The 23,251-nt window shown below is 37.8% G+C and overlaps 1 protein-coding gene across 1 annotated transcript in view; it reads left to right on the forward strand.

Annotated features, from left to right (window-relative positions):
- The first annotated feature begins 22,390 nt into the window (after positions 1-22,390).
- The window catches only part of ANKRD42 (ankyrin repeat domain 42), a 1,245,350-nt gene continuing 1,244,489 nt past the window's right edge, over positions 22,391-23,251 (forward strand). The window contains exon 1 of the mRNA XM_044071151.1: positions 22,391-22,491. Within this exon, the coding sequence (XP_043927086.1) occupies positions 22,464-22,491 (28 nt within the window). The 5' untranslated portion in view covers positions 22,391-22,463. The remainder of the gene's footprint in view (positions 22,492-23,251) is intronic.

Consider the following 23,251-nt stretch of genomic DNA (forward strand, 5'->3'; position numbering starts at 1 on the left):
CCTCACTATCCTTTATCACCCTTACCTGCTGCACATCTTTCCCAGCTCTGTCCCTCTGTCTAGCCAATCGGTACAGGTCCTTTTTTCCCTCTTTAGTGTCCAATCTCTCATACAACTCTCCATATGCCTTATCCTTAGCCTCCGCCACCTCTCTCTTTGCCATGTGTCTCATCTCCTTATACTCATGTCTACTTTCTTCATCTCTTTGACAATCCCATGTCTTCTTCGCCAGCCTCTTCCTCTGTATACTCTCCTGTATTTCCTCATTCCACCAGCAGGTCTCCTTGTCCTCCTTCCTCTGTCCAGATGTCACACCAAGCACCTTTCTAGCAATCTTCCTTACTAGCTCTGCTGTAGTTACCCAGCTATTTGGTAACTTTTCACTGCCTCCCAGTGCCTGTCTTAACTCCTCCCTGAACTCCACCTCACAATCACCCTTTTTTAACTTCCACCATTTAATCCTTGGCACTGCTTTCACACTCCTCCTCCTCTTCTTGATCACCAACGCCATCCTAAAGACCACCAATCTATGCTGCTTAACTACACTTTCCCCTGTCACCACTTTACAGTCTCCAATCTCCTTCAGACTGGCCCTCCTACATAGGATATAATCCACCTGTGTGCATCTTCCTCCACTCTTGTATGTCACCCTATGCTCCTCCCTCTTCTTAAAATATGTATTTACCACAGCCATGTCCATCCTTTTCGCAAAATCCACAATCATCTGACCTTCTGCATTCCTCTCCTTAACACCATACCTACTCATCACTTCCTCATCATACACACACACACACACACACACACTGGATATAAAAAGTTTACACACCCCTGTTAAAATGCCAGGTTTTTGTGATATAAAAAATGAGATCACAATAAATCATTTCAAAACTTTTCCCACTTTTAATGTGACTTATAACATGTACAATTCAATTGAAAAACAAATCTGTTAGGGGGAAAATATAAAAAAAAAATAAAAAATGTACAATAAGCTGGTTGCATAAATGTGCCCACCCTTAAATTAATACTTTGTTGAAGCACCTTTTGATTTAATTACAGCATTCAGTCTTCTTTGGTACACACCTGCCATCAATTAAAGAGACTCTGATTAACCTCAAATAAAGTTTAGCTGTCCTAGTATGATTTTTCTGACATTTACTCAGTTGCCTGCTAGAACAAAAGCCATGGTTTGCAGAGTGCTTACAAAGCATAAAAAGTATCTTATTGTTGAAAGGTATCAGTCAGGAGAAGGGTAGAAAAAAATTTCCACAGCATTGGATATATCATGGAACCAGTAAAGACAGTCATCAAAAAGTGGAGAAAATATGGGACAACAGTGATGTTGCAAAGAACTGGGCGTCCTTCCAAAATTAATGAAAAGACAAGATGGAAACTGGTCAGGGAGGCTGCCAAGAGACCTACAGCAACACTGAAGGAGCTGCAAGAATTTCTGGCAAGTACTGGTTGTGTAATACATGTGACAACAATTTCACGTATTCTCCATATGTTTGGACTTATCGGGTAGGGTTGCAAGACGGAAGCCTTTTCTTACACAGAAAAACATCCAGGCCCGGCTAAAATTTGCAAAACAATATATTGCCTCCCAAAAGCATGTGGGGAAAATGTGTTATAGTCTGATGAGACCAAGGCTGAACTTTTTGGCCACAATTCCAAAAGGTACATTTGGTGCAAAAACAGCACTTTGCATCACCAAAAGAACACAATCCCCATGGTGAAGCATGGTGATGGCAATATCATGCTTTGTGGTTGCTTTTCTTCAGCTGGAACTGGGGCTTTAGTCAAGGTGGAGGGGATTATGATCAGTTCCAAGTACCAGTCACTTTTGGCCCAAAACCTTCAGGCATCTTCTAGAAAGCTGAAGATGAAGAGGAATTTCACATTTCAACACAAAAATGACCCCAAGAATACATTCAATTCAACAAAAGAATGGCTTCACCAGAAGAAAATGAAAGTTTTGGAATGGCCCAGCCAGAGCCCAGACCAAAATCCAATAGAAAATATCTGGGGTGACCTAAAGAGGGCTCTGAACAAGAGATGCCCTCGCAATCTGACAGATTTGGAGCACTTTTTCAAGGAAGAGTAGGCAAATATTGCCAAGTCAAGGTGTACCATGCTGATAGACTCCTACCCAAGAAGACTAAATGCTGTAATTAAATCAAAAGGTGCTTCAACAAAGTATTAGTTTAAGGGTGTGCACACTTATGCAACCAGCTTATTGTACATTTTTTTATTTTTTATATTTTTCCCTAACAGATTTGTTTGTTGTTAGATTGAATTGTACAGATTATAGGTCACATTAAAGGTGGGACAAGTTTTGAAATTATTTATTATGATCTCATTATTTATATCACAAAATCCTGGCATTTTAATAGGGGTGTGTAAACTTTTTATATCCACTGTATACATAATATCTATATATGCACATCACACTGTACTAGTGTACCTTATGTGGACTGAAATGTAAGGGAGTTGCCATCCACCTGATCTCTCCTGAGATGAATAAAATAAAAAGATGTTAAAATAATTTTAATACAACTCCAGTGTACCTCATATGACTTTATTGATTAAAAGTAGTCAACACCACTACCCATACAGGTTTTGGTGTGATTTCATATTTAGCAGTGGTGAAAGAGGTACAGTGACACATAAATTAAGGAACACTGCAGTGACATTGACGGCAAAGTGTGGCAGGCAGCTGTGTAAATTACAATATTAATTGGCTAATATACCACAGGCATTTTATTTTCCGATTGCGTAAATATTATTTCTAATGTTTAAGATTGAAAATGCAGTGGGAGTTCATGGGGGCTGCCTGCTGATGTTTCTGGGGCATAACAGTTTCCTTTGGAAATCATGTTAATTTGTAGTAATAATTTATTATTTGCTCTTTGCTTAAATTTTTTTTACTGATTTGTTGTGTAGCCATTTCGCATAATATATGTAGAAGTATATTTGTGTTAGTTGTCAGTGGTGAGTGGGTGTGTATTTAGAGAAGGCTTGGTGGGGGTTTCTACTGCACATCCCATATGGTACTGTTCATCACTTTCTGCTCTTATACATACTGAAATATAAGGAATTGCTCCCTTTTCGACTCTTATTTTAGGTTCACATCTCTAAAATGTCCCCAATAATTTAGGGACATCCCTGACGTTTGCTCAAAATTTTGCACAGTCCTAACTGAAATCATTGATTTTTTTTTTTTTTTGTAAAAATAGATAATGGATTTCAGTCAACAGATAATGGCATTTCTTAAAGCTACATGCTTCTTTTACTTTAGAACATATTTGTTAATTCATATTTGTTCTGCCAACTTATTAAATTAGTAGTACGCATAGTTAAAAGGGTCCCTGATTTGGTGCCATTGTCCCTAATTATTTCCAGCTTTGCCCCTGTATCAAGGGTAGAGTTTACAAGAGGAGAACTCTGGCTTAAGTTATTAAAAAAATAAACTCAATTAGAAGACTGAATTAAACAAAACATAGACTACTGTGTTAAGATACAGTCCTGAATACTTTTTGAACTACCTAAGTCTCTACCCCATAACTTGTGCTCACTCGCCCACTCTCTCTCTCTCTCTCTCTGCTTATACATATATATATAAATATATATATATATATATATATATATATATATATATATATATATACACACACACACACATATATAAATATATAACATACGTGTGTGTATATGTATGTAGGTGTGTGCATGTATATTTTAAAGCAATAATCCATGACTGTACATGGGTATATCAGGATTTACCCATTGTTGGCATGGTTTGATCATGAGGGCAAAGCCTCAGTGATTAAACATAGCCAATCATGGGTAAATCCTGATATATATATATATATATATATATATATATATATATATATATATATATACACACACAAAGAGGAGTGGATTATTGTTTTTATACAATAACATTATTTAAGAAAGAAATTACCTGCCTTTCTAATATAATGTGATTGTATAAGGGGACTTTTGTCTTCAGCATTGTCTTCGCTATTCTGTTGTACCGGGCATGCGTGTGTGACTCACATTCCCACCTTTGCACAGTACACCAGTGTATGAGAAATGATGGAGAAAACAGAATCTCTGTTGCTGTTTGTTTAGATTTTTTTAACTGTTAAAAAAATGACATTTACATGGACAAAATATGAGGAGAATCAGGTATGTTTCTGTTTTAGTTTTGCAGAACGTACCTGATTTTTCACTTATTTTGGTGTGTCTTCCAGTATATGCCAGGTGAAAAGTCTGTCTTTCAATGGTACTTTAGCACCGGATGGACTATTTTCTATTGGTATATGCTCAATTTACAACTGGGCTGTCCAAGCAGCATGCTCATTTTTGAATAGTGATGAACAAATATTGTAGAAAATAAATAAATAAATAAATAAATATATATATGTGTGTGTGTGTGTGTGTGTGTGTGTGTGTGTGTGTGTGTGTGTGTGTGTCTCTGTATAGTTTGATAATCGGTCAAGTGGGACAGTCACCAGACCCTTTTTAAGCATGACCTGGGCCCAATATGCACAGTACAGTAAAGTAATACTTTGGACAAAAAACTGACACCAAATAATTACATTATACACACTTACCAATACATTATATAGAATTTACAAGGTGTTCTATAATAAGAAATCATTTTATGCTCAACTCCAGAGAGACTTGCTTGACTACAAACATCTGCATTACAAGCTGAAGCTAAGTGAAACTTGCAGTAGTGAATTTTAGTCTTTTGTTAAGTACAAACTTGCAGTTTTAAAAGTACTGTATTTTCATCTTTTTCCATTTCCTAATTGTGTGTTTCTGAACAGTGTGCTGTGTGTCTCTCCACAGTTAGTACCCCACCCTCCTTCGCTGTTCCTGTGTTGTTATTAGTGTTGGTGGCTCTGGAATTGCCTGTCCCTCCTGTAAGTCTGTATTACAACACTCATCCTGGGTCCATCTCATTTGCTCACTTAACTGAGCACAGTTAGATCATATTCTGAGTCTAGTGTTCACTCTACTTAATACAGAGAGAAGATTTGAGAAGGCCAGCCCACTTAGGTTCTTCCTTCCTCTCTTCTTGCACTAAAAAAAAAATGTTTTGCACTTTATTCATTCGCTTTTACTGTATTTGTGTTTCCTCCTACTTTATTTTGCTTTTCTTAAAAGTACTCAATTTTATTTATTATGCTGCATTTATTACTGCTTGGTCATAGCCTGATTAAATTGTAACTGTTATTCTAAGTCTTTTGGTTTAAGCACTTGGGCTTCATACAGGCTGTTTTACATTAAGAAGGTTTGTGGTCTGCACTGTTGTGGCAGGACAGGTAGCTTACATCCTTCTAAGCTGGAAATTGCTGATTGAAGGCCCAGTGTCTGCTATTCTAAAAGTGTATTAGTTCTGGCTTAAGCACTTGAACTTCAGGCCAGTTATTCTACATTAAGAAGGTTTGTGGTCTGCACTCTTGTGGGAGGATAGGCTGGATTCTGCCCTTCTGAGCTGGGAATTTCTGGTCACAGGCTTATTGTGACTGTTATTTGAACTGTTTCTTTCTGAAATTGGTGTGCCTTGTTGCTGTAGCATAGACCAGATTCAAGACTGCTGAATCTAGCTTTGTTTGTATAACTTGAGCACTGATCCAAGCCATCTTTTTTTGGAGAAGGTTCCCCTACACCCTAGTAAGCAGGTGTGTACAGTTAGAACTTGTCTGATTGAAGACTGCTGGAACAGGGCTCAGTTTTGAGTTTTTTTCTGGTTAATTGGGTAACTTGTTTAAATCAGTTTGCTTGTTTTCTATTGGTTTGCACATATATATATATATATATATATATATATATATATATATATATATATATATATATATATGAAATTGCACTTTATTCATCTGCTTTTACTGTATTTGTGTTTCTTCCTACTTTATTACTGGGGGCATTGACTACAACTCTGATCTGCGGTATATAACAATAAGTATCCTTTTCTGAGCTTTTAAACTGTTTTTTTTGAGTGTATCTGCTTTATTTTCTGAAAAAAATACATATATATATATATATATATATATATATATATACTTGTTTCCTGCCTTTCTAAGCTAGTAGTATAGTCCAGTTTTCAAGTTAGTGCTGAATTCAGGGCTGTGTTACAAATCTCTGTGTTTGCCCATACCTTACTTGGATAGAAGAAAGTTTCTCTGTTCACCTGTGAGAGAGGGCAGCTTTGAGCAGCCTATCTGTCACTGGAGGAGGGGTTTCAGCCCAGAAATGAGTAGTTTATTGGCCATTTTGGGATAATTTCTATCTGTTTTATTTCCTTGCTATAAATACCATATTTGCCTGGTTTTGCGCACCGGGCAGCGCTGGTTAGCTAGGGTAAAATTATTCCCAGCTCCACAAAGTCTCCTCTTCAATTTTTCCCTTGGAACTAGACAAACTTTCAACTTAAGCACTCAAGCCATTCATTTCTCAGCCCGGCACTTGCTCAAAACTTATAGCAAGCACTTATAAACCCTAGCACTAGACCCTCCTGTACTGTACAGTAGGACAAGGCTCTCTATTTGACCTTACCAGCCATCCAGTAAAACAGCTCATTGTACCTATCCAGGCATGTCCAAAGGCAGTTTCAGGTGTACCCTCCAGTCCAACTGGTGAATCTGGGCATTTTGAGGCAATGTTACAACTGCCTCATGTACACAGACAACCCCCTCCTCCTACCACCAAACACTAAAACATGCGAGAGATGCAGTTATACAGCCAAACTAGAGTCTAAGCTCTCTCAACCCAAGACTGGATCAGAGAGTCAAGAGGAGAAGGGAAATACTTGCATCACACCACCAGTCTTACATAGGCCCATTAAACCAGCACCAGCAAAAAACACACATAGGTACATGTAAACATACTCTGAGGCTCTAAATAAAAATCTGCAAAACCAACAGAGACCTCCAAAGCAAACATCCAAGCAACTTCCATCCCCCAACACAAACCATGAAACACATACTTCACAAAACCAGTGTGCCATGCAGTCACAGCCCTTAAGGCAAAATAACATACCCAACATACTAGCAATAGGTGACTCTATAGTCAGGCACACTAACGTCCCACTCACTAGGCTGAATAAGGAGAAGGTTGCTGTTAGCTGCCTGTCAGGTGCCAGGATCTGCCACATAACACAAGCACTCAGGTCACTCCAGAACAAGTACAAATATGACTCTGTCATTGTCCATGTTGGTGTGAATGACCTGAGCCGTACCTCCCTGGACTACATGAAAAGAGACATGGAAGAGCTCTCTGATCACGTAGTCCAGGCTGGTATGATCCTGACCCTGAGCAGCATCCTGCCTCACCAAGAATAATACCACGGTATAAAGATAAAATTCTCGATTTCAACAATTGGCTAAGTTTATGGTGTCATTCAAAGGGGATCCAGTGTCTGTCTGCCTGGGATGACATGCTCGACAAACCACGCTGCTTCTCTAGAGACAGCTTGCACCTGCCACCCTTAGGCTTTTGAATTCTTGCCAAGGATCTTGCCACCCCCATAGTGCCTTTTTTAGGCAAGGCTCAAAAGACAAACCCAACGCCGTAAATAGCACAAGTAACAGAAAACTGAGGGTAATGCTACTCAAAGCCAGGAGTCTAAACCTTAAAATGCATGCTCTCGAGGCACTCCTCAGTATGGAGAAAATCGATATATGTGCAGGTTTAAGGCTCCAGAGAGCACCCCAGCACTACCATGCTACAACTCATATCATACATTTCGGCCACGGAACCCAAACCGAAATACAAAAGACGGGGGCGTATCCATATTCATCAAGGATACCCACACCTCCAGGTTAGTGGCACAGCATGATGCTTCAGAGATCATCCAAGTGCAACTAACAATGGGCAAAACTGCAATTCAAATTGTAGCTTGCTACAGATCACCCACCATGTCCCAGGACCCCCATTCCGCGTTTCTGGAAACACTGGGAAACATAAATGTCCTACCAAACACCCTAATATTGGGTGATTTCAATCACCCAAACATTTACTGAGAGAACTACTCAAATACTAACTCCCTTGCCCAACTTTTCCTAGAATTTATAAACTCAAATGTCCTGGTTCAACTGGTCAACACTCCCACCAGAGGTGACAACATATTGGACCTGGTCATCACCAACTTGGGTGACTGGTGTTCTCTAGTGTCAATTTGACAGAATATCAGAAGTCGATGTCATTCTTGACATTAAAACTTTTACCAGGAATCTAACTTTGAAATCAATGTTCTATACAGAAGGCAATGACAGAGGACATAATATGTTTGTGAGACCAAGTACTTTTATACCAAACCTGAATCCTATTATTAATGCATTTGAGAAGCTCTGTATTAGGGATGTATATGATGAATGCATGAAAGTTAATCCATGTGTTAAAAGTAGGGGTTATTCTAATTTAAACAAGAATGAAACAGCAGCATTAAAAGAACTAGAGAATGATGCACGTATTACAATCAGGCCAGCTGACAAAGGCGGCATGATTGTTGTTATGGATAGAGTTTGGTATGAAATGAAAATGCTAGAGAGTTTAGCAGATAGAATGTTTTATGAGGAACTAAACATTTTACAGGTTAACGAACATATAGAGACTGTGGCTTGCATGGTTAAATTTCTATATGAACATAATAGAATAGATAAGAAATTATTTGAATATTTCTTGGTAAATAAACCCTTGATACCTATTCTGCAAGGCTTACCCAAGGTGCACAAGTCTAATTCTGACCCCCCTATGAGACCCATTGTCTCAGGGAGAGGTTGGTGCACTGAGCCTGCCTCTATTTACATTGGGAAAAGGATCAGACCTCTGCTAAATGATTTACAGCATGTACTTAGAGACACGGAACATTTTCTTAGTGATTTATATGAGTCCAGTGAGAATAGATGTGGTCTCATTGTTTACTGTAATACCCAATGAGTTAGGCGTCAACTTAGTTCTGCAGTTCTTGAATAAGCATGCAACATATAATGAAGAGAAGGTCAGTTTATTGATTGAATTATTGAAGTTAGTGCTGGAACACAATGTTTTTCTTTTTGGACATCAATTATTTGGCACTTCTTGTGCAAATAGCTACGCCAATGCAGTTATGGTTACTTGGGAAGAAGAATATGTGCTCGCAGGTCCTTTTAAAGAACATATACGTTTTTATCGTAGATTTGTGGATGATGTTTTTATTCTGTGGGAGGGGGATACAGATGATCTTAGCAGATTTTTGAATTTTATTAATAGTTCCACGGATTTTCTACGTTTTACACATAGAGTGTCACAAGAAGAGTTGGATTTCTTGGACGTAGCTATTGTGAGAGAAGTGAATGGGTCTATTTTTACCAAACTGCATAGGAAGGACTGCCATGTGAATCACCTCCTTCACAGGAGTAGTGCACATTCACCTCATGTTTTTAAGAATGTTATTGTTAATCAAGCTATGCGGGCCTCGAGATTAAATGTGAGAGATGTAGATTTTAACAATGAGATGGATAGAGTTGTTGGGTTTTTGAAGGAAAGAGGGTACAATGAAAGGACTCTGATTGAGCAGGTGCCCCTAGTGACTCAAATGTCCTGGTTCAACTGGTCAACACTCCCACCAGAGGTGACAACATATTGGACCTGGAGGGTGGCCTAATGGTTAAGGTGTTTGCCTTACAAACACAACGTGCAGGGTTTGAGTCTCACAAGGGATGATTGGCTAGGCTTAAAATGGCTCACAAGGGCAGTTAGCTTAGTACTAATCTATGAACCTATGAAGAAGTGAGGCTTGGAAGCAAAACCATATTATTCTAATAAGAGAGTTCCAGTGGAAAACTTCGAAGCAGATAAGAAGGGAACTAAACTGAGAATGTCCCTGAAATATACTAATGATATTGGCAGGAACACTGAGATCATTAAGAAGCACTGGCAAGTATTACTCACTGATAATACCATAGCGAGCCTGGTTGATGTGGTACCCAGATTTAGCTATAGGAATGAAAAGTCCATCAAAATGAGGTTATGCTATCCAAAGGAGAACAGAGTGCAAGTTGCTCCTACAGGCACCACCGCATGTGGCTCTTGTAATTGGTGCAGCTATGTATATACAGGTAATTCCTTTTACCATCCAGATCAAAACAAGGAATATTTTTTTCATGCTTCTGCCACATGCAATAGTAGACATGTGGTCTATCTTGCCAGTTGCAGAGTTTGTTCCAAATTCTACATTGGCAAGACAGACAGATATTTCAGAGAGCGTATCAGGGAACATATTTACAATATCAGGAAGGGGAGTCAGACCAATGCCCTTTCCAAACATGTAGCTACTACAGATAGTTCACATGTGTTTAGTTTTCTGGTTATTTGTCTACTGCAAGAAAGTTTAAGACAAGGAGATATTTGTAATAGAACAGAAAATTTGGAAGCCATATGGATCACCAAATTAAGAAGTACAGAGGGGCATGGGCTGAATGAGTGAATCCCTATAAAACCTAGATTGAAGAAGAGGCCCCTTAGGAGATAGCAATAGGTGATTTTAAATTGTTTTGAGTAATAAATGCTTATGTATGTATTTTTTATGTGAAATTAAGCAAATTGCATTGATATTGTGTGTTATAGTGTTGTTTAGAGTGTCATTAATATGTGTTTTTAGAATATGTTTAAATATATGTGTTTAGTGCCTTTAAGATAATTAGAGTATCTCAGGAATGTGAACCTATGATGAGTCAGCTGATATAAAAGGTGTGTGTGCTATAGTGCTTAGTATACACCTGATGAAGCTTATTAGTGAAAGCGCTTGTGTTCAGCACTGAGTAAAGGCCTTGTTGGATATCTACAGCTGTCAGCGTCCTTTTTTCTATTAAATCACTTTGGATATCCATATTCCGCCCCCACCCCTGGACAAGAAAGCCACTGTGAAAAACTTTTCAAAAGCAAATTTCACATTACTTAAGACCAAGGTGGAAAGTTTCAAAGCCCTCATGCTGAAGGATAACATTGTCCAAGCTGCAAAATCCTTTACTAATGTATTCTACGGGCAGCTACAAGAATGCATGGATCATACAATCCCAAGCAAAACCAAGACTCACTCCTCCAAGAAAAGGAAACCAGTCTGGTGGACTCCTGCGATAAACAAGCTATACAATAAAAGGAGGAAACTAGTACAGAAAAGAGTAAAATCCCAAGAAGGGAAGACATCCCTGATCAGTATCAGCAAGAAACTACGATCCCTCATAAAATCATCCAAGGCAAGCTTTGAAAGAAAAATTGCCAAGGACTCCAAAGATAACCACAAGGCATTCTTTAGCTATGTCAAGAATCTAAGTGGCAATGCTCAGATCTGCTCGTAGTTAGTGCAGAATGGCACAAAATACACTGAACCGATGGATATTGCCAACATCCTGGCAGACAGGTTCAGCGCAAACTTAACCCCCCTCTCACCCCCAAAACGGCCCATAACCATACCAGAAGAATGTAGAGTCCCTGAAATCACAGACACTCAGGTTAAAATAGCCCTCTCCAAAGCCAAAAACACAGCATCAGTGGGACCGGACAGTGTCCCAGGCTGCGTCCTACACGAGCTCAAAGATAAACTAACCCCTCACCTAAACACACCATTCAAACTCAGCCTCTCCACAGGCTACATACCCATAGAGTGGCGCAGAGCAACGGTTATTCCTCTCCACAAAGGTGGAGTCGCAACAGACCCCAGGAACTATCGCCCTATAAGCCTAACTAGCTTGGTCTGCAAGGCTATGGAGCAGACCATCATGGAACTCATTAACAGAGACATTGGGAACCTCCAAACACTGGACCCTACCCAGTTTGGCTTTGTTAAGTGCAGATCATGCCTCCTAAACCTGGTGGACTTCTTTGAGACAGTTACCAAGGCTATAGACGAGGGAAAGGTGGTACACACAGCCTACCTAGACCTCGCTAAGGCCTTCGACACCATTCCCCATTCTGGTATTATAGACAAGCTCACCAGCCTGAACATAAACCCCTACATCACAAGATGGGTTGCCAACTGGTTCACGGACAGAACCCACATGGTGAGAGTTGCGGGAGCTAGGTTCGACTCTAAACTGGTTACAAGTGGCATTCCCCAGGGCTCAGTCCTAGGACCCCTCCTGTTCAGCATATACTTCTCAGAGGTACAGGCAAGTACAGGAGGACTATGGCTGACCAAGTTCACAGATGACTGCAAACTTGGGGCTATAACTGACTCTCCGGCTGACACAGACACCCTCCAAATGGATCTCACTGAGATGGATACCTGGTGTCAAAATCATGGCCTCAAACTAAATGCCAAAAAGTGCATAGCCATCCCCTTTGGAAAAAAACAAAGTACCCACAAACTACCACATAGGTGGTAGTCCTCTAAATATGGAAGACGTAATAAGGGATCTGGGGACCCAAGTAGATAGTAATCTCACCTTTGATAATCACATTGCCAAAGTGGTTAGAGAATCCTTCTTTGTGGCCCACCTAATCACAAAAGGGTTTGCATCCAAATCAAAAGAGTTCATTGTGCCCCTCTACTCATCACTCATCAGATCCATCTTAGAGTACAATGCCCCATTTGGGATGTACCTTACAAGACACCTGCAACAGCTGGAAAGACCACAGAAGTACCTCACCAAGAGGACCAATGGCCTCAAACACATGCCCTATGCAGATCAACTGAAGAAACTCCAGTTGTACTTGGTTGCATACCGCCTACTCAGAGGTGATCTCTGCCTGACATACAAGTCCATGTCCAACCCAGAACTGATGGACATGCTCCACCTAAAGAAAACCTTATCCCCTCAAGCCACACGCTCTAGGGATATAAACCTCGCCACAACAATAAATAGGACGTGCTGGAGGGATAGATTCCTGTCCCAGAGACTTCCCATGCTTTGGAACAAGATCCCAATCTACATTAGGCAGAGCTCCTCGCTAACACTCTTCAAAAGAAACCTTGACGAGTGGATGGGAAACAGAAAGTTTACCTCGAGGATCACCAGTGGATCTGCTGGACAGAGGCACAGGGAACTAATCTAAGGGGGCGGTGAAAGCCAACACATTCTGGCTAGGCTTATAAATGCCTTCGGGCAGATAGCCTAGTACCCAACTATGAACCTACGAACTTTTGATAAGACAAAGCAACAAGGTTTAAAAGAAGTATAGACAGGTAGTGAACAGTATACTTTATATATATGTGTAAATTTATATATATATATATATATATATATATATATATATATATATATATATATATATATATATATATATACCAAAAACAGAAAAAGTGCACACCAAACCAAGTACAGTGCTCGGAATATGCACACAGTCCAGAAACCAAAAGATCCAGCACTCGCAAATAAGTAATCCAAACCCTGTAAACCATGTATCAGGGGAAAAAGGGGACCCAAAAAACACTTAAATAAGTCTATCAAGATTTATTCCAGTAGAACAAACATTCAGGCAGCATACATAGCGGCCATTCAGCTTTTACTATTGTGTATATGCTGTATATGTATATATTAGTGTGTGCACGTCTATGTATTTAATAAGAATGAGGGTGTGTGCATGGCACAGATATTATTGCATGCCCAGGGTTGTTATGAGGCATGAGCTAAATCAGTATTTCAGGGAGACAGTAGTTTGTGAGATTTTGAAGTCTTTGAGGGAGTAGGGATCTGTTGCTGAGTGAGCCTGAGCCTATAGATTCATGGGGAAATACTGGGCAAATCAGTCAGCAGATTATTACGTTTAGCCAATAACCAGGTGGTGACCACAGGTGAGAATCAAGCCCAATATATTGCATCTGTGAGTTAAATACCTTAACTCATTCAAGCTGAGGCTCCCTATTTTGTGTACTTTTAGTCCACACCCTTATTACATTCCAGACCTTTTTTTTCAAACACCTTTATTGAATTATCACTTGTGACATAGGCAAATTTACATTTGTATTAAAGGTAATCAAACTATATTAACATAAACCAAATAACAAAAAAAGCAGAAAGGCAGAGAAAGCACGAATGCACACACCAAATAGCGTATAAACAAATTTAATCTCCGCGAAATAAACTTCCTCAGAATACAACACTCAGAATCAAAAGCATCCCTTAAATACATCAACTAATTAAAAAATACATCATGTGATAAATTGCTTAATTGGTCAAAAAAATTTTTTAAAAAAATACCATAAGAGTACTAACTAAAAAATGTCAAACATACTAATTTAATAACAGTTCAAGCAATTTATTCCTATCTAAATTTTTGGAAATAGATAATTTGCGATATTTTAAAAAACATTTTAAATTGATAGTATCATTTAACCCAGGGGGGTTATCAGAAAAAAGTTTGATCTGCCATAAAACCTCTCGTTGTTCTACATAATTCTTAAAATCACCAGCCCTGCCATCATACGTACATGTTTCTAACACAGTAAACATAAATTTTCTAAAACCAGTACAAGAAATCGAATATCTAAATAAAGCATTATTATGATTCTTTGTCTTAATAGCATATAAATCTTCTTTAATACGTGTGCCCAAGCTTCTGGTAGTCATACCAACATAAAAAGCTGGGCACACAGAGCATAAAGCAATGTATATGAGTCCACTGCTTGTACAATTAACATAACTTGTCACCTCTAAAATCCTATCACTGGTGACAACATTGATAAATGGACCCTCAGAAATAAAACGACAAACAGTACAATTATTGCATCTAAACATCCCTTTCTTATTTTGTTTGTTAAAAGTAGATACTGTTTTATCAGAACTGGCTCTCTCAAAAATATTTTTCAACGAATTATTTTTAAACACAAAATTGGGTTTGCAACCCACTACTTTGATAATGTCCTGGTTGCCTTTAATCACTTTCCAGTTGTCTTCTAATATCTTTTTTAACCTAAAACAATCTGAACTCATTTCAAATGAACAATAATGTTCTGTGTTAACAGAGTTCCTAGCCACTACATTAACTTCAGACTGATGTTAGAAAACCTTTTGTCAGTATTGGGAAAAATACATCACGCTTATTAAAACCTCAGTACCTGTGTTCATTAAAAATTCTCATCATAGCCCCTAAGGCTAAACAAATACACAATGAAGTGAAACTCATATAAAACGCCTATTTCCTAGTGGTCATGCTGGCCCTTATAAATTGTCCCCTGGGATGTTTTGGTAATGTGCTTTGGGTGGCCACTAGAAAATGTAAATAACCATTTGTAAAGTTCTTTTTCTGTGTATTTTGCTCTGAAAACAGTTGTTATCAAAATCCCACCAAAGATGCACATCCAAATAGTTAATAATTAATCCTACGACACCAAGGGTAAATTGAAGAAAAACCAACTTCGAATTAAGTAGCTGTACCATGTTCTCCACAGTAATTTTATTACCCTCAATGATAAAAATAAGGTCACAATGTATCTTCCATAAAATAATATTTTAAATGTATTATGTATGGTGGACAAAACTCCTCCTCCCACCAAGCCATAACTATGTTAGCTGGGGCAGCTGGAGAACCCATGGCAACCCCACGTTTTGCCTGTAGTAGTTGTTCCTAAACAAGAAAAATTATTTTCCAAGATGATGTCCAAAAAATCGACACACAATAAAGAAATCTGAGAATTATTTAAAAGTTTCTTTGAAACTAAAAAACTGCGTACGGCTTCTACTCCATCAGTATAGGGTATGCAGGTATATAGTGAATTAACGTCTAAGGTAAATACAATATGTTTGATAGGATCAAAAGTGTTTTTCTCATAAAAGTTTTCACCTTGTCCAAAATGCCAAGAGTCTTTTATGAAAAATGGTTGAGTTTCTAACAAAGGCCCCAAGATACTGTCTATTATTAATGATATACCCTCTGTGACAGAGTGTGGAGATGACACGATCGGACGTAGGAGGATTCAACACATTTTTGTGGGTTTTAGGAATTCCAAAAATAACCCCAATCTTGGGGTTATCAACCACACAGAAATTATAAAGACTTAAAGTAATTTCTCCACACATTAAGCCGTCAGAAATATGAGAATGTACCTTGTTAAAACATTTCATAATATCAAACAACGCAATTATCTCATATTCACAGTTGTTATCCAAAATGTCCAACATTTTCTTGTAATAATCATCATGCTTCATAACTACTATATTTGAACCTTTGTCACTTTTCATAAATCTAAACATAGTTGCTAACTCCTTTAGATGTTTTAGTGCTTGTCTTTCTGAATAATCTAAATTGTTATGATGAAAATTTTGTTTATCAAACAATAAATCTACATCCTTAATACATAACTCTTCATAAGACTTAATAGTATAATGTAAATTGGGAACAAAACTGGAAGGTTTTCTAACTGTATCGTGATTGTCAGAAATACCATGCATCAAAAAAGACAAATTTAGTTGCCTGGTGAATTTTTTAATGTCCACAATGGTTCTGCTATAGTCAGCCTTCTGACTAGGAATAAAATTTAAATATATATTTTTATCATTGAGGGTAATAAAACTAATGTGGACAACATGGTACAGCTACTTAATTCCAAGTTGGATTTTCTTCAATTTACCCTTGGTGACGTAGGATTAATTATTAACTATTTGGATGTGCATCTTTGGTGGGATTTTGATAACAACTGTTTTCAGAGCAAAATACACAGAAAAAGAACTTTTACAAATGGTTATTTACATTTTTCTAGTGGCCACCCAAAGCACATTACCAAAACATCCCCAGGGACAATTTATAAGGGCCAGCCGCATGACCACTAGGGAAATAGACGCTTTATATGAGTTTCACTTCATTGTGTATTTGTTTAGCCTTAGGGCTATGATGAGAATTTTTAATGAACACAGGTACTGAGGTTTTAATAAACGTGATGTATTTTTTCCACCAATACTGACAAAAGGTTTTTCTAACATCCGAAACCAGGAGTCTGAAGTTAATGTAGTAGCTAGGAACTCTGTTAACACAGAACATTATTGTTCATTTGAAATGAGTTCAGATTGTTTTAGGTTAAAAAAGATATTAGAAGACAACTGGAAAGTGATTAAAGGCAACCAGGACATTATCAAAGTAGTGGGTTGCAAACCCAATTTTGTGTTTCAGAAAAATAATTGCTGAAAATATTTTGAGAGAGCCAGTTCTGATAAAACAGTATCTACTTTTAACAAACAAAATAAGAAAGGGATGTTTAGATGCAATAATTGTACTGTTTGTCGCTTTATTTCTGAGGGTCCATTTATCAATGTTGTCACCAGTGATAGTCTTTTAGAGGTGACAAGTTATGCTAATTGCACAAGCAGTGGACTCATATACATTGCTTTACTGTGTGCCCAGCTTTTATGTTGGTATGACTACCAGAAGCTTGGGCACACGTATTAAAGAAGATTTATATGCTATTAAGACAAAGAATCATAATAATGCTTTATTTAGATATTCGATTTCTTGTACTGGTTTTAGAAAATTTATGTTTACTGTGTTAGAAACATGTGTGTATGATGGCAGGGCTGGTGATTTTAAGAATTATGTTGAACAACGAGAGGTTTTATGGCAGATCAAACTTTTTTCTGATAACCCCTGCGTTAAATGCTACTATCAATTCAAAATGTCTTCTAAAATATCGCAAATTATCTATTTCCAAAAATTTAGATAGGAATAAATTGCTTGAACTGTTATTAAATTAGTATGTTTGACATTTTTTAGTTAGTACTCTTATGGTATTTTTTTTTTAAAAAATTTTTTGACCAATTAAGCAATTTATCACATGATGTATTTTTTAATTAGTTGATGTATTTAAGGGATGCTTTTGATTCTGAGTGTTGTATTCTGAGGAAGTTTATTTTTACGAAAGCGGAGATTAAATTTGTTTATACGCTATTTGGTGTGTGCATTCGTGCTTTCTCTGCCTTTCTGCTTTTTTTGTTATATTAACATAAACATTATACTTCACATATATTGAGAGATCTTTAGAAAAGGGTAGGAGCAAACTACATAGAGAAAAATGGGAATCCTGGGAACAATACATACACAGGAGGAATGAGACCTAAAAGGCAGCAGGACTTAAATGAGCTATGTAATGTTTGAGTGAGAAACCTTGGGTAGATTATAAGTTACTTATAATGTTTGCAACTAGGAGTGTGTCATTATGGTTTGTGATGCAAAATGCTTGCGTCTAGGATTGTGTTGGTGTGGTTTATTCTCATTTATATAAATGTATAATTGCCTTTATAATATTAGAGAAGTACCTCGCAGGATGTGCAGTAGCAAATCTCGCCCTAAACACGCCTCCAGGTCGACAATTCCTGGAGGCATGTGGAATCTGCTGAATATTCATTCCTGTGCTGAAGTGAATATTGATGAATGGGTTCTGCTGTTTTTTTTTTAGTTTGACACTATACCGACTGTCACATTTTACCGGTACTTCTCTAATATTATGCCCCCCCCCCCCGCTAATTTACAAAAATGAGCTGTGCAACAGTGCTGCTACCATCTTCGTAAAATATTTTCAGCTGGTAAAATGTTAACAGTTGGTATAGTGTAGAGAAACTGTTTGATGGTGTGACCTCTGCCTGATTGCCTCACTGAATTGTGAAATGTGTGTCAAAGTAAAGAAATCTACAGAACTCATTCATTTTACCAACTGAAAATGTTTTAAGAAGATGGTAGCAGCACTGTTGCACAGCATTTGTTCAGTGCTTATCTGGCCACCTGTCCTTAAGGCATCCACATCTGTAATGAAGCGCCGGGTGTGTGTGTGTGTGTGTGTGGGGGATGCAACGCCCCCACAAGGGGGTGCAGGGGGGCTTGCCCCCCTGAAAAAAAGAGTAAAAGTGATAATTTCTTCCGGTTTAACTGTGCAACTAACGGTTGCTTTACGGGGTCGGAGTTCATTGCGTGCGTGAATATTAAGCACTTTTACATGATGTGACATGCGAATTAGCATGCCTGCCAGTCATTGGGCTTTTCCATGCCCATTTTCTCTGTCAGTCACTACCGACTCACCCATACATGCACAGAACTAAGTGCGAGGTATTTATCTAATATTATGCCTGATTGGGTCTAGGACATTTCAATGAATGCACATTTCATTGAAACTCAAATGACTGAACACAAATCACGGAAAACACAATTCACTGAAAGTTATATATGGCCTTTTCCACACTGTAGTGCGACCCTGGAGTTAGTATATGTATATATATATATATATATATATATATATATATATATATATATATCTATATCTATATATATATATATATATACATATAGTAAGGGGGGTGCCCCCCACATATTTTAAGTATATATTATGTTCGGAAAAAAGTAATAGATTGGAATTGCAAGTATCCATGTATATAGTTCAAAATATTTAAAATATGTAGGGGGCTACGCTCCCCACACCCCCCCCCTTAGTATATATACTAACTCCAGGGTCGCACAACAGTGGGGAAAAGGCCATATATAACTTTCAATGAAATGTGTTTCAGTGAATTGAGTTTTCAGTGAATTGAGCTTTCAGTGAAAAGTGCACACTAATTTGAGTTTGCCTATGTACTAAGTGATGGTTTAATGAAGATATTTCTTGCATCCAGACCTTTTCTGAGTCTGGTTTCATTTTCTAAGTGACTTTCCAGCTAATAATGGGCATTATTAGAAAGTGAGAGAAGTTATTAACAAAATGATGCCAAGATTGTTAATCTAGAATGCCCTACAGTAGAGAAATTAATCACTGTCCGTCACTCATTATTCATATTTTTGTAATTATGTTCATATTTTCAAAACTGAGTGCCTTACTGTTATTGAGGAGTATGGTGAGATATGCCATGGTGAAAGACAGGAAAATTCATTGTCAGTGTCCATTTATATCACACTATACCTGATATATAGCTTGCTGTATGTTAGTAATTCTGAAAATAAACAATATTTCCATATTTACTTAGGCTTAAAAAAAAAAAAAAACATAGTGATTTAAAAGATGTTGCATGACATCATGTGAAACCTAAGATTTTGTTGAAGAAAACTGTCTTTCGAATTTGCACTGTAAGTTGCACATCTTGGGAAACATTCAATGTTGTTTATATTGCTAATTATAAAATTAACCATAATATGTTCATATCTCTGTAAATATCTTAATAAACACATAGTCATTGAGGATCTTCTGTTTGTCATGTTAAAACTTACGCCTGGTTAACAGAAATGTTCTAACTATATATTTCTAGGTTATACAAGATGTGTGTAGATTCCGCGGTTGTGCAGTGGTAGCGTTGTTGCCTTACAGAAAGAGGTTCTCCCGTTCGATTCGTAGCTTGAGTTGGGAGTGCCTTCTGTGTGGAGTCTGCATATCCTCCCCGCAGTCGAGTGGGCGTTCAAAAGACATGCGTTGAATGGGCGTGCCTTCATTGAAGGTTGGGCGTTGGGCTGTCAACTCAACACCATAAAAAACAACTGCCAATCATTAGCGGACCGGAGTTCCGCTGTGGCGACCCCTAACCGGGAAAAGCCGAAAGACAAACAGCAAAATACAAGATGTGTGTAGACTGCTATATGTGTGACATACCATTCCAGTGCTGAAGAGTTAACCATTATACCAACCCAAGTCTCAACCTGTCTAGGTGGCCTAATTAGCATTTTGCCCCTACATGTAACAGTTTTGATGCACTAGTAGTTACACACACACACACACACACACACACACACACAAATACATTCATAGCTTTCAAACTCTTCTAGTGCAAGAGTCACGGTCAAAAATAACAGTGGGACAAAAGCCCCAAAATAGGGGGAGATTTTAAAAACTGATTTTATAAACTTAAAAAGTCACTACAATAACAGGTTTTTGCATTAGCATGTGTTTTCTGCAGGGTATGAAGTTTGAAACAAATATCTAGTGACTGCAATAGTCAAATGCTTCGTGAGCGAGAAAAACGTATGGCGTAAAAATCTGAACAGTCTGTGAAATTCTGGACATTGAAAGCCAGCTTGTACTTCAATTCTTCAGATAAGTAGTGGTTTACTACTTATTGACCATTGAACAGTGTTATGAGTGGTATAGCATAGACTGAAATCCAGCATTTATTAACAAAAGTTGACTTAAAAGTCCAGTTTGCATGGGTGAGCTTTTATCCTAAAATATAGTATTTAAATTGCAATGATTTTTATCCTAAAATATAGTATTTAAACTGTAATGATTTGGAGTCCAATTTGCTGAAGTGTTAAAGTGATGTAAATAGTTTCTTATTAATTAATTTTGACAAGTCTACTTCTTACTCTTTCGTGTGTTTAAATACATGCAATTATTGAGGTCAAGTTGCTTATGCACTACCTTGGGTCGTATTACTGCAAGGGGAGAACAACTGCATCTGCATGGAGAAAAGGGACGATTAAAGTGTGACTTGGTATTTCGCATCTTGCGAAGGCTACGACTTGTGAAACGTCTGTAGGTATTCCTTATTCTGAACTCTCTAAGGGGAGGAAGGTCTTCTTCGTGGTTATTTATGGGTTTAACCGGATGTCCCAAAGTCTGGAGATATGGTTACCTTCTTCATCAACTCCCTTCCCCCAGTTTTAACAGGGTGTTGGTGTCTCACATGATCACATCAACCAATGTGATGTGACCAAATCACTTAAAACCAATGTTTACATTACCTTCCGGTGATGTGTTACTCATTTATTTTCAAAAAGCAGCAATTAAGAATGCCATTTTGGTCCATTAACACAAAACAAGCCACTGAAAAAAAAATCACAGAATGTATTAGATCCCGTCATGGCTCTCAACCTTCCATCGCCAAAATAAGGAACACTCGCCTTCATAATGTGGAACAAATGGGTAAAATGTGGAACACATACTAATGGCTTACTAACAACTTCAACTAAGGTCATAGGATGGCTAAAATATGCTGGTTTTACTTATAAAGAATATCCTTTAATGAATTAATATGATTAATTTCAATTTACCATGGATTTCACTTAAAAAAATCCTAACACTGAATGTGTGACAGACTCTTTCAATATGAAATTTTGGGGAACATGAACTTTTTAAGACCCCAAATGAGGTGCGCTCCTCGTAATGAGGTACGCGAAAGGTATGGATCCCGTCTGTGCTCCAGTGCCTTTGTGTTTTATAGTTACAATTCAGTAATAATGTAGCACGAAATGATTTCACTATATCCCAAGGGCCACTATCTGTTCATGGAAGCAGCACATTTTGAACATTAAGGAAACTTTGGCTTAACAAGTGCATAGCGCAAAAAAAAAAAAAAAAAAAAAAAAAAAGAAGAAGAAGAAAGAAATCGTATCACTCTCAGGGGAAAAAAACATTTATTTCTTTGTTTAGTGAGCAAAGTTACAGCATTGCCCCCTACGGGATACTCATTTAACCCGGATCCGAATCTTCCATAGCAACTGCTTAGCAACATAACGCATTGGAGTAAATACTCCCCAGAAAATTTGCAGGTTGATAGAACGAAAACGATAAAATGCCATCTGTTGCCTTATCCCCTTCAGGTAAGGTCTAAAGGTGCAGTGATCGAGTAATTATTGCCCTTTTACTAAAACACGCTGAACGTTTGACTTGCCGCTTCTTCAAAACTGGTAAACCGAATTCACTGAGGCATAAGGTTACATGCGTCGCGAGCACAGTATTGTTAACAGAGGGTGGATGCGTACTGAGGAGACTGACCACAGAGACAAAATAGTTTAATTTAGGGATTTTATACAACTAGAATGTGTGGTTGCCACCTGTTAGAGGTTCAGGGTCTCTTATCACGTCTTTTAAAACTGGTAAACCCAGCCAGCTGAAGCTGTAACATTACATGCATTTGTCAGAAAATGAAAGGCTTTGTTAGAAAATACGGTTTCGTTAAGTGCTTGCCAGGTAATTTGAGTTACCCTTAGAGCCAACATATTTCTGAAGTATGTTTTCCCAAGCTGTTTACTATTTCACGTGAATTTCTTATTTGCATTTAAATTATGTTATTAGAATAGTCTTTGTTTTAATTGTACCTGGGAGGTGTGAATTGTGAACATAAGTGGGCAGTTAGCCTGCCAAAAGCTTCCAAGTCATGCTGCATATATCAAAAGAGTACAAAGGCTAACAAATCTGAGCCTTCTCTTTTGCCACGTTTCTTTTTGTTCTCAGTACGAATTTTTTGACCCTTCATGCTTATCTAGTGTAACACTTTTAATAGAGTAATTGTTACAACATTGTTATATAGTATAATTTAACACTTGTACAATGTTTTATATTTGCTGTTGTGTTGCAGTT

This window comes from Protopterus annectens, chromosome 5.part0 (assembly GCF_019279795.1).
Source record: "Protopterus annectens isolate FY-2018-M chromosome 5.part0, PAN1.0, whole genome shotgun sequence".
Taxonomy (NCBI): domain Eukaryota; kingdom Metazoa; phylum Chordata; order Ceratodontiformes; family Protopteridae; genus Protopterus; species Protopterus annectens.